This window comes from Delphinus delphis, chromosome 1 (assembly GCF_949987515.2).
Source record: "Delphinus delphis chromosome 1, mDelDel1.2, whole genome shotgun sequence".
NCBI classification, from domain to species: domain Eukaryota; kingdom Metazoa; phylum Chordata; class Mammalia; order Artiodactyla; family Delphinidae; genus Delphinus; species Delphinus delphis.
In genome coordinates this window covers 73,445,880-73,459,288 of record NC_082683.1, presented here as the reverse complement: position 1 = coordinate 73,459,288, position 13,409 = coordinate 73,445,880, and the positions used below count along the sequence as shown (strand labels likewise).

At 41.0% G+C, this 13,409-nt stretch overlaps 1 protein-coding gene across 1 annotated transcript in view; it reads right to left on the bottom strand.

Annotated features, from left to right (window-relative positions):
* Positions 1-1,680, bottom strand: part of SAMD13 (sterile alpha motif domain containing 13) — a 49,618-nt gene extending 47,938 nt beyond the window's left edge. The window contains exon 1 of the mRNA XM_060024369.1: positions 1,663-1,680. Within this exon, the coding sequence (XP_059880352.1) occupies positions 1,663-1,672 (10 nt within the window). The 5' untranslated portion in view covers positions 1,673-1,680. The remainder of the gene's footprint in view (positions 1-1,662) is intronic.
* Positions 1,681-13,409: the final 11,729 nt, after the last annotated feature.

Genomic DNA, 13,409 nt, shown 5'->3' with positions numbered 1-13,409 from the left:
GGGTTTGATCTGAAATTTCTCAACTGTTCTACAACTAAATTCAAATGGAAGGGCGCTGGGCTGTGAGTCCTGAGGGCAAGGGATAGAGAACAGGGTGTCCTGACAGCACTGTCATGCCACTGCTCAGAAAAAAATGAGGTTCAGCACGCCACTCTTGAAAGGAAAGAGGCAAAGAAAATGTAGTTATGCTGACTCTTCCTTAGACACACTCACAGGAGAAAGGATTCTGTGAAGTTTCTCCAGGAATTTCTTCCTACATATAGAAACGGACATCCCTTCCTGTCTTGCCTGCTGTGATCAAAAGTTTGCCTGTTACACAAGGGTATGGGTTTCAGGAGGTGTTGTGAAAAATCAATCCCATTTTATACAAAATGAGCCACAAATTCTGACAACAGGAGGATTCACTCATCAGCTAGTTTCTAACTTTGGAATAAACTGACATTTGTGGGTATAAGTATATATACTAGTACTCAACCCCTTCCTCTTCACTCCCTCCACCAAACTGTTTGATATTAACCCTCTTCTCTGCTAATAAAAATTGTGTTTGTGTGTAGGGTGGTGTCTGGTTGTGTGTGGTGCATAGCATAAAGGCAATGTGTGTGATGAGTGTATGTGTACGCTGTGTAACATGTGAGTGTTTGTGGTGTGTGTAGTGTGTGGTATTTGTGTGTTGGCAGAATGTGTAGTGTGCACGGTGTTTGTGTGTATGTGTGTCTGTAGTGTGTAAGCGTAGAATGAGAGATACACATGCAAACCGACAAGATCTTCTGATCCAGGATATCATGGGATGTGCTAAAATAACTTCGGAGATCCTTGTGCTAGGATTCTGGAGCAGAACTTTCCTGGACACTTGGGAATGGGCTCAGATAGCAGGGGAGATGGGTCAGAAAGGACGGGAAACTGGCGCCTCGATCGGCTGCTTTTATTGATCCGCACTCATCCCCCAGAGACCCAGTGCCCTCCCCCAGGAACCTCCCGCCGGCCTTGTCTCCAGGAGTGGGCCCACAGGCGCATCCAGCCCGCGTCCCAGAGCGCAGACCTGGGTGCACAGGGCTGCAGAAGTAATCTCGAGAAGCCGCCCGAGGGCACGGCCGAGCTCAACGGGTCCCCAAGGGCATCTCAAGGAAAACTAAGGAGGGCCTGGAGAGGGGGCAGTGGGGGCAGAACAGAGGGCAGCAGAGGAAATGCCAGAGAGTCTCTTGGACCAGCCGGTCCCGTCCGATAGCCAAACGACTCGCTTGTGGCACTGGTGACAGAGGGGAAAGTTTCTGGCTAAGACTTTCCAGAAGAAACCGTTCGTCCTTGAGACTGGGGACTCCCCGGGGGAGCTCGTCTTTGGAAAGGCAGTAGGGGGGTGTGGCGCTCGCTGTGCGCCCAGCCGAGCCGTGCCACCTCCCGGTCCCATCCTGCGAGCTCTGCTCCGCAGCCCGCGGTGAGCCGCAGCTCTCCGCGGAGCCGGGCACGCTTCTGCCCCCAGTTCCACTCCAGGGTGACAGATTCCACGCTCGGGGGTGCAACAAGCTGTAGGAGCACCGGACACACAGCAGAGACGAGGGAGGGCAGGGCGGTTTTTATTGTGGCTTTCTTCGTTTCCTTCCATCCTGGAGAGGGGGGAAGACGGGCGCGTTCCCAGCTCGCTCGCAGCACGAGCGGATCACTTACCTCCCCGCATGGCCGGCGCCGGGAGGCTTTACCCCGCACAGAGCTCGCCGGCCGCCACGCGCCCAGCCCCAATGCAGCCGGCCGGGCGCGCTGGGCACGCCGGGACTTGTAGTCTCCGCGGGCGGGGTAGGGGTCCAAGGGCTGGGGCGGCTCGGAAGCCGAGAGGCCCGGAAGGGAAGGGACGAGGCCGGGGCTTTGAGAAGGTAAGGGAGGACATCTGCAAGAACTTAAAACCTCCTGGGAGCTGGAGGTGGGAAACACTCCTAGAGAGACTTTTAAATTGGGGGTCTTCAGGCTGGTACCATTTTTTCTTCCCGTCTGACTCGCACGTGGCAACTCTGATGAAGTTTTTAGCTGGGTTTTGGCAGTTATGACAAGTAGAGATTTCCCGGGCCAAGCCCATATTGTTTAGGGCCTTACTCTGCCTTCACCCCGAACGCACACGTGGCATTCTCTGCTTGGAACACCTATTCTGTGGCTTACTCAGTTGAAGCCCTGGGCATGCAAAGGGAGAGTGAATAATTGCACCTTACGTTTGTAGAGCACGCTGCAGTGTACAGAGCACTTTTTATGTACTTGGTTCATTATATTAGAACCACAGGATTTTAAAACCCAGGGATTTTACCAGAGTGATTTTGCTTGTCCCAGTGATTTCGGATGGGGAACTACCGGAATGTAGTTGGTAGGGCCAAAGACACTAGACATCTTGCAATGCCCAGGGCAGTCCTGCCCAGCAAAGAATTATCCCACATCCTGTGTGACTTGACTGTCCCACTGCTCATTCACGTGGATGAAAAACCTGTTTATATTTACCTGAGCCTAGAATCTGTTTTATATATAAACATAAACTTTTTCACACAGTGAAATGGCAATGCCATTCCTGGAATTTGAGTCACCAATACAGTCCATTTTGTGCTGCCCATTTCATGGTGACTCTACAGATTGGATGCAAGAGCCTGACTACTTCATTGCGTCTTTTAGTTTAGGGGTGCCTGAGCAGTTCCATGTTGAATCATATGTTTACTTTTTCCTTTATATTACAGTGAAGGCATTGCTTTGAATTGTTTAAAAATTACATATGTAGGTACCTTATGACTTTCCCTTCATAAAGGTAAAGAGTTTATTAACTCATAGTTGTTGTTCAAAGGGGCATTAGGTTTGACAAGGCTGTGGACCATTTATTCAGTCAACAAATATCTTTTGAGTGCCTACTACGTACTAGGCACCATTCTAGATACTTGAGATACATCAATAAATAAAACAGAAAAAGTTTACTGCACTTAGGGAACTTGCATTCTAATGTGAGTGTGGGAGAGGCAGGCAATAAATAGTAAATATAAACTAAATAAGTAAATTCTATATATTAGAAAGTGGCAAATGTTATGAAAAAATAAAGCAGATAAAAGAGATTGGGAATGCAGGAGAGTGCTAAATATAGTAAATTTTATTGAAATGGTGACATTCAAGGAAAAGAACGGGAGTTGGTAAGAGAGTGGCCTTGTGGATTTCTGAGGGAAGAACATTCTAGGGAGAGAGAAGAGTAAGGCATAGGCCACAAGGTGAGTATGTGCTTGGAGTTTTCAAGGAACAGCAAGGATGCCAGTGTGGCTGGTTTAGAGAGAGTTGGGGATGAGAAGCAGGATGACTGAGGATGACCGCTGGGTTGGAACAGGGGATGTAGGGCTTGGAGGACATTACAACAACTTTGCCTTTCATGATGAATTAAATGGGAAGCTACTGGAGAGTTTTGAGCAGAGCAATAACATTCTGGCATATTTTTGAAGGATTATTCTGGCTGATCTCTCTGGGATAGATCACAGATAGCAACGGTGGAAACCAAATAGGCCAGAAGCTATTGCAGTAATAGAGGCAAGAAATAATAGTGGGTTGAACCAGAGGGGTAGTGATGAAAAGTGATGTGGGAGAGGACTCATGAATTCCAGAGGGCACTGTGGGAGAGTTTCAGGGATTGGGGAAGCTGGAAGATGGAGACAGATTAGGGGATGTTCGGAGCCTTGTGGTAATGAGACTTCAGGTGGGACCTGGGAGTCTGGAACTTCTTGTGGTGATTGACATAGACAGAGATAAAGGGGATATTGTAATCAGTCCCAGAGGAGTCAAAATATAAAATGGCGGGAAGGCTGTGAGTATAGGGAGTAGGAATGAGTGTTGGGCTCCCTGACTCTGTGGATGGAGGCAAAAAGTTCTGAGAATCAGGTGGATTCTTGATCCATTTTGGTGGAATGTTGAAGGCCTGTGGAGGGGAGGACTCAGCCCTGGTGCAGTGCTCATTCCTGGGTCCTGCCAGGAGAGACACTGACTTATATTCATAGGGCATAGTCTCCTCCCCCTCTGCCCTTGATCTTTTTGATGGAGTTAACCCTTTTGATGGAGTTGAGGATTTGAGGGCAAGTTGGTAATTACTCTAAGCACAAAGCCTCGTAAACAATATTGATTCAGTAGAAATTGAATGTCTAGAAGAGGTGGATTTGTAATTGCAGAAATGGAGGATGCAGTAGAGAATTTTGGCAAAGATGGCCAGGAGGAATCTGGGCTCTTAATGTGAAGGGATGCTCTAGGCTTGGGGATAGGAGACAACTGTTTGTAGGATGAAGTGAAGAAGCCATTAGAGGCAGAAACATGGAAGTTCAGAGCAGAGGGGTTAATTGATGGACTGACATTCCAGAGAAGATGGAACTATGAGACGTTCATCCTTGGAAGGGAGGTGAGACAGTTCTTCCCATAAGAAAGGAAAGAAAGACAATGGAATTATTCAGGAGTATTCTAAAGAGGAGAAGGAACATTTTAAAATTTTATTTATTTATTATGAAAGCAAACTATGTGATAAAAATTAAAACAATCAGAAATTAATAATATAAAGTGAAAATTCCCAATAAATCCATTCCTAGAATAATTCCTATTAAATGTTTGGTATATATTGTGTACATTTTTTCTTCTGTGCATATGCTTTCGCTTTGTAAATGTTACATGGGTATCTAAAATATTTGTATTTTTTCTTTCCTGCTATTGATTGTAATATGTGCTATGTAACAGATGCTCAATAAATACTTATATAAAATATAAATTAAGTATTTACTGAGCATCTGTTATGTAGCATATATTACCATCAATCTTTTTGATCATGTTATTCACATTCTCAATATCCGTACGTACTTTTTTTCTTGATTTTTCAACAGTTTAAAAAAATTCACTGAAATCACCTAGCATTTTATTTTTTCTCTTATTTCTTGAAGTTTTGCTTTATGTTTTTAAGGTTATAGTATTTGGTACATGAAGATTCATACTAGCAGTAACTATTGTGAGCTGTATCCTTTGCCATTTTACAGTGACTCTCTTTGTCCCATTTAATCATTTTTTGGAATAGTTTATTTTATTCTACTTGAAATTATTTTAGTTAGGCATGTTTAATCTTATCTGTTATGTTTGGTTCCATTTTGAATCTTTATTGTTCCTTTGTTTTCTCTTTGCTTTATGAACTGTGTTTTCTTTGTTTTTGTTTTGTTTTGGTTTTATTTTTATCTTCCTCTGTGTATTAGTTATCTACTGCTGTGTAACAAGCTACCCCAAAACTTAGCAGCTTAAGACAACACATATTTTTTAGCTCATACTTTCTGTGGGTCAAGAATCTTGGCATGGCTTTAGCTGAGTCCCCTGCTTCAGGGTTTTCACTGCTCCAGTTTTCACAGATGTTGAACTGGGCTTCATTCTCAGCTGAAGGCTTGACTTGGGCTGGATCTGCTTTCAAGCTCACCCCTGTGGTTGTTGTCAGGATTTAGTTTCTTATGGGCTCCTGAGAGCCTCAGTTTCCTGCCCCTTGGACTTCTCCATAGGGCAATTCACAACATGGTAGCTGGCTTTATGAAAGAAGCATGCGAGAGGAGTCAGAGAAAGATTGTAAGCAAGACAGAAGTCACAGTCTTTAATAGCCTAATTTCAGAAGCACTTCTGAATGAATTCATCATTTTGCCACATTTTCTTTGTTACAGGCATGTCATTATGTTCAGCCTACACATAAGGGCATGGATACCAGGAAGTGGGGACCACTGGGAGCCCCTTCAGAAGGTCACCTACCACACTGGCAATTTGGAAGTTGTAAAGTGTATTAAATAGTATGCTTACATTTGTATTTCTCAATTTACCTTAGAAATGAAATGATGAAAGACAATGAAACTAATCTACTTAGACTGTCTTCTTTTCTCCCCGTTTTCTATTAGTTTGGAGAGCAAATATGATTCTTGTTTCAGTCTATTATCATCGAAATATTATTCTTTACATTATGTAATTTTTCTTTTAGGCATTATAACAATTAGATTTCATTTTTATGACATAGAATACTGGGTTATTTAAATATAATTTATGTATATTTATACATATATTAGATTCAAAGCTCATCACCAAACCTTTTGTACCCCATGACTTTCTCATTCATGAATTCATTATTGTTACTCATCTATTCATTGTCTTGAACTTTTTTCCTGATAAATTTTTCAGAAGTGCATAAATGTTACGTTTCTTGAGTTCTTGTATATTTGAGAATTTCTTTCTCTTACCATTACACATGGAAGGTGGTTAGACCAGGTATAGAACATTTTTTCCACTTCAATATTCATTAACCACTGTTCCATTTTCTTCTAGCATCTAACATTGCTTGGAATATGTCTAATTTCTTTGTTTTTGAAGATGACCTTTCTCCCTCTGCCTAGATGACTGTAGAATTTTTTTTTCAATCCTTGAAGTTCTAGAAAAAAGCTTTTATTAAATTTTCTTGGAAAATGATGAGCCCTTTCAAAGTGTAATTTTAAGATCTGCTTTATTTCAGAAAATTCTTCTATTATGTAAACTTTTACAGTTCCATTTACTCATTCACATCTTCAAAGACAACAGTCATTCATATGTCAGTTCTCCATTGTCTGTTGTTCGTATCTTTCGTCTTCTCTGTGATCACCTGTATTCTATTCACCTATATTCATGTTCTGCTAAATTCTATGTGATTTTTTTTCAATAGCTTGCCCTCCATGTTCAGTTTTCTTCAGTTTAAGTTCTACTCCTTGGTGCTTTTAGTGTGATTTTTCAGTGATTTATTTTCTTTTCCTTGTTTATTTCCTCTGCTTTTTAAAATTTCTTTTACCTTTTACTGTTGCATGGGTCCTGTGCTATTTTTATTTGGGATTTTTTTTTTTTTTTAATCTTTGAAGGAAGTCAGTGAGATCAAATTTATTGCTCAAGAATAAAGTGAGTCATTTTCTTGCCTCCCTCTCCCTGTTTACCTGTGTACTTTTTGAATCATCCACTTAAAATATAAACTGGAATATAGAATGTTCCAGTTATAGATGGCTCATAATCTTCAATCAGTCATTCAGTGATGGATCAGCTGGAACAATAGGAAAATCTGCAGTGAATGACAAGGAGAGAGAAAGAAAGAAAGAGAGAGGCAGAGGGAGAGAAAGGGAGATTTACTTCTTTTTTTTCTACCTATTACGTACATTTTTTAACAAAGTATTCAAGTGACTGGTAATAATATCAATACAAGAAGCAATTTTAAAAAATTATTTAACATCCAAATGAAAATAAAATATCAACACCAAAGGAGAAATAAAAATACACATATGTAGCTGCAGCATCCTCAAAGTTATTAATATCAAGTTATGGCTGAAGTTTTAAGCTTCCTGAAGTTATTAATATTGTTATGGCTGAAGTTTCAAGCTTCCTGGTAACCAAAGCAAGAAAAAATTCCACATAATTAGATATATGATTCCCACTGACTCTAAAAGAAAACCTGCAAGTTAGTCAAAGGGAAAATTTTTATAACACTGAGTTCTGAAAAAAAAAAAAATCAAATGGGGCAGGGTTCTTAATGCATTTGATTAGTAAATACAATTGTGGCACTCTTTTAAGCTATTTCTTATAGCATTGCCTAATGAAAAGTAAAAACCTGGCATCCAAAATAGTCCAGAGAAGGCAAATTCCTGTGGTTCTAAGACAGTGTGATTCAAGCCTCTTTGGAAGGTAAAATGTTTTCTTTGGAGGAATAAATACTGTTATCGGGCTGAATTGTGTCCCTGCAAAAGGTATGTTGAAGTCCTAACCTCCAACACCTTAGAACGTGACATATTTGGAAATAAAGTAATTGCAGGTGTAATTTGTTAAGATGAGGTCCTCCTGGAGTAGGAGGAGGGCCCTAGTCCTATAAGACTGGTGTCCTTGTAAGAAGTAAGACATAGAGAGGGAGAGGCTATGTGAAGACACAGAGACATACAGAGGGAAGAGGCGGGTGAAGATGGGAGTTGTGCTGCCTCAAGCCAAGGAACATCTGAGGCTACAAGAAGCTGGAAGAGGCAAGAAAGGAACCTCCACCAGAGGGTACTTGACTCTGCCAACACTTGATATATGAAAGAATACATTTCTCTTGTTTTAATAAAGTTTGTGGTACTTTATTAAGTCAGCCTTAAGAAACTAATACAGATAAACTGCATTTCTTTCAACAATTTTTAAAATTTATTTAATTTATTTCATTGAAGTATAGTTGATTTACAATGTTGTGTCAATTTCTGCTGTACAGCAAAGTGATTCAGTTATACTTATATATACTCTTTTTCATATTCTTTTCCATTATGGTTTATTATAGGATATTGAATATAGTTCCCTGTGCTATACAGTAGGACCTTGTTGTTTATCCATCCTATATGTAATAGTTTGCATCTGCTAATCCCAACTCCCAATCCATCCCTCCCCACACTCCCACCCTTGGCAACCACAAATCTGTTCTTTATATCTGTGAATCTGTTTCTGTTTCATAGATAAGTTCATTCAACAATGTTTTATAAATATTTGTTCTCTCAATCAAGATTTGATATGTGATGTTGTATGGTCAGGCCACCCGAGATGGCTGTTCTCTTGCTCTGTGTACATCCCCTACTCAACCGGTTCCTGCTTCACCTACACCCTACTGCCAAGACTGACCTTCCCTCTCAATCATAGGGCCTAATCAGTAAACGCCTGTGTACTTGCTCCCGGCCCCAGCTGGCAATTGTTCTAATCTTTAGATCAGAACTATCTCCACTTTGATAGTCTATCAAAGGAGCGGTGAGGGGTGTGTTTCTCTGCTGGTTTCCCTGGTAACCAGTGACCCAACCTGATGTCAGTTCCCCCTATAACTGGTAACTTCCCTCCCCCTGCCACTTTAGACATGTATGATCCCCTATCCATAAAACCACTGATGTCTCTGACTCCAGGCTCTTTCTTTGGTCTTGAGGCTGGGCAAGTACAGGACTTGCAGGCCTGCAGGGTGCAGCGCAACAGTTGGACAGTAGAAGGTTAGATAAGGGACTAATGTAGTTTTTATGTGCTGATACTGAGGATGGATCCATATACTTTACAGGAAAAACCTGTAAATACTAGTAAGCTAAACACTCCTTGTGAACATTGCCATACCTAAGATTCACACCTGTATCGCTGGCCATCACACCGGTAGGAAGTGCCAAGAGTATACTTGAGAACAAGTCCAGGATTTTTGTTTTTGTTTTTAACAGTGTGAGATCTGTTTTTCCGCATGAAATGAATGAACATTGCTGATATTATTTCGTCTAGAAAGTTTACAAAAGAGGTGATACCTGTCTCTGACTGCAAGAATTGGACTGACACATGATAAACCATAAATCAGTTAGAAAATGCAGGTTAATTTTAGTATAGTTGATAAGCCAGGATTTATAACAATGAGTAGATAGCAGTTCTGCTGTCTGTTGAAACTACCCACAATCATGGAAACTCATCATTGGAATACAGGATACCTGCCCTGACATTCTCTATAGTGGGAAGGACATATATACAGATTTTCCAAAAATTGTCTTCCTTCCTTCCTCTCTTTATTTCTTCCCATCCAGAGATGTTTATTCCCAGGCAGATGGTATTAAGCAACAAAAGTTTGTACAATCTCATCTCCTTAACCAAAGATCAAACTTTTGGACTTTCTCCAAAACACAGCAGTTGTCTAGAGATATGAAAAGGAGGAGGTAGGTCTCTGAGAGAAATAGTCATAGATCCCTGAATCTAGGGCTAACTGGAGACAGACTCAGCAACAGGAGAAAGACCTGAACAGCAGACATAGGATGATATTGGTTTACCTACAATAATGGATGTTGTATAGTGAGAGCTGGGCCCATAGTGATAACTGAACCCAGAACCAGACATCTAGGGGCAGGGAAGGATCCAGTGGTAATGTAAGTTTGTTATATCCTAAGGCATAAGCAATTAGAAATAATAAAAATATTAAGTTAAAATATATAGAGGACTTCTCTTACTCTGAAGCACTTAACTTGAGTGATAAAATATATCATCGTTTAAATGCATGGATAAATGTAAAAATAAATGAGTGTGTTTAATATGGAAATGGCATTGCAGATAAGTGTAATTGGCATTGCGACAATTGGTTACCCACGTGGGTGGAAAATATGATACACTTGGATCTTTGCCTTACATCATATCAAAAAACATCTACTTCAGGCAGATGAAAGACATCAAGATGAAAGGAAAAACCTTAAAATTTTTGACCGAAAATATAGGAGACTTTATGCCAACAGGATAAGAAAGAATTTTCTTAAAAAAGACACAAAAATGTAATTTATAAAGAAAAATATTGAAGAAATTTGAGCACAATAAAATTAGAAACTTTGGTACATCAGAACATACCACAAATACTTGTAGCACATTTAACTGACAAAATACTAATATCCAGAAGAAGAAAGACTCTACAAATTTCAAGAAAAAAAAGCTCACAACCAAATGGATAAACAGGCATTTCACAGAAGAGGAAACCCATATGGCCAAAAAAAAATTCAATCTCAATATTAGGAAAATAGAAATTCAAACCCTGAGAAGCAGTTTTACACCCAACAGATTGGCAAAATATTAATAGTTTGAGGAGATGTGTTGTGAGGTGTGGGACAATCAGAACTCTTATTTTTCTGGAGTGTAAATTAGTGTGATTATTTTGGAAGATAATTTGACATTATCATGTAAAGTTGAAGATCCATATACTCTGTTACTCAGCAATTCCACACCTAGGTTTATACTGTGGTAGACAGAATAATACCCTCTACCCCAGGATGTCTGTCCACATCCTAATCCCAAGAACCTGTGAATATGTTAGGTTACATGGCAAAGGAGAATTAAGTTTGCAGATACAATTAAGGTTGCCAAATCAGTTAATCTTAAAATAAGGAGATTATCCAGGTGGGCCCAATTATCACAAGGAACCTTAACAGTGGAAGATGGAGGCAGGAGAGTCAAAACTAGAGAGATGACACCTAAGAAAGACTTGACCAGCCACTCTTGGCTTTGAAGATTGAAGGGGCAACAAGCCAAGGAATGTGGGCAGTCTCTAGAGGCTAGAAAAGTCTAGAGCTTCCAGAAAGGAATGCAGCTCTGCCGACACCTCGATTTTATCCCAGTGAGACCCATTTCAGATTTCTGACATCCAGATCATTAAGGTAATAAATTTCTGTTGTTCTAAGCCACTGAACATCTAAATTTGAGGTAATTTGTTACAACAGCAATAGGAAACTAATACAAGACTAGCTTAGTCGTTCAGGCTGCTATAACAAAATACCATAAATTGGGTAGCTTATAAACAATGTACATTTATTTCTCACAGTTCTGGAGACTGGAAGTCCAGGATCAATATGCTGGCAGAGTTGGTGTTGGTAAGGGCTCATTCCTGGTTCTTTTCATTATGTCCTCACATGGCAGAGGGACAGGCCCTCTCTGAAACCTCCTTATAAGTACCCTAATCCATTTCAAGAGGGTTCCACCCTCATGACCTAATCATCTCCCAAAGGTCCTACCTCCGAAATAGCATTACTTTGGGGGTTAGGACATACGAATTTGGAGGACCATAGCAGGCACATAGGGATTCTCAGTGCAGTGCTCCAGAATAGTGATTTCACTGGGTTTGTCATGATGCTTTGTAACATACATATTACATATATTATTTTGTAAGCACTGAATAGTTCATATATTAAGAAATAGACGGGAGTAGAAAGAAAAAAAAAACAAACCCTAAGTATGACAATGTAGATTTGTCCTGTGGTGCTTGAAATAATTAACTGAGCTGTGTGAAGCATTACAATTTACTTGGTGCTCGAGTGAGTATTAAAAATGCTATTTTTACATAAAATGAGTAACTGGGAGTTACTGTCACGCATGTGGCTTAACCGACAGCTAATCTGTGTCCATAGGGTCAGAGCCAAGAAGTCAATGAAGGTGACTGTCTCATGGAGAGTGACTTGGAGGCCAAAGAGCCTGCCTCGCACCACCTCCACCCCTAACTACTGGTCAACACTAAGTGCAACTAAGTGCAACACAGAGTGCTTGCTCTGTCCAGCACTGTTCTAACCACGTACAATCCTCACAGCTGCTGTTTGAGGCAGGCACTATTATTATTCCTGTTTTACAGATGGGCAAAACGAGATCCACAAATACCTTGCTCAAGATCTCACAGCTAGGAAGTGGCAGAGACTTGTTTCAAACACAGTTTGCGTCCAGAGCCTATACTCTTATCCATCACTCGATACTGCATCTCAATTGTTCCCCAAATTTATTGTCGATAAGATTTACACTGAGGCACTAAATTAAAATGCCAGTTCTTATGACATTGTAGCTCTGAAATAGGTGTCTCTAAATGAGCCCTGGATTTTACATTGTCAGCTGGCACTTAAGCATTTGCCACTAGTTCGACTTCTGTCCAATTTACCCCTTCCACAAATACGATCATACTTCTGTACTAAAAACTCTTCCATGTCTCTCCCCAGCATCAAGACTCTCTTAGCTTCTTAGTTCAACCCTCTTAGCTTAGCACACGGCCCTTGGTGCTTTGGCCCCTGACCGTCCTCTTTGGGTCACAGCCACCCCCTTAATCCTTTCTTTACTTCCATGGACCTTCTTCCAAAACTGTGCATAATGGCATTTCACGCCTCCGTGTCTTAGTACATGCTGCTTTCCCTGCCCAGAAACACTCTGCCTACCTCTTTACCTAGCTAACTCCTACCCATCCATCAAAATTCTGAAACTTCACTTTACAGCTTTGCCCAATATTGATTTAGAAACCTCCCCTCTGCTCTCTGAAATATCATATAAATATATCGTGGTGCAAAATAGCACTACATTGTCAACTTCAGTGTACTCAGATGTCTCCTCCTTTAACAGTCTGTAATAATAGTAATAAATGCCACTTACGGAGCAGTTGTAGGCAATTTACATATTATTTCTAATTCCCCATCCAGCTCTATCTTCAGCTGCATTTTAAGGTTGAGGACACTGAGGCTTAGAGAGTGAGTTCATGGTCAGACCATTGTAGTGGCAGTACCACACTCACATCTGGTCCCACAATGTCTTTGACTCTTTCTCCCCAGTACCTGGCATTGGTGCTGACACCTTCCCGGTTAGATGAATGTAGATAGATGGTTGGCCTGGGTTTCCACAGATCCAGGTTTACAAGAAAGACAAACAAAGCCAAATTTGAAGCAGAGTGTGAAGGCTCTTGCTTGGGTTCTGCCTCTGCCTCTACCTAGCTGCTAAGATAGGAGAGTTCCCGAATGCTGAGCATGTCCAGTATGGCAAGCAAGCGTTCTCTGGCTGGGAGAGAACTCAGCACTAGAGGCTGCAGATCAATGGGGAGGGCAGAAAGAGTCTTAACCCAGAGGCAGAGTGCCCACTGGCACAAGTTTGCTTTG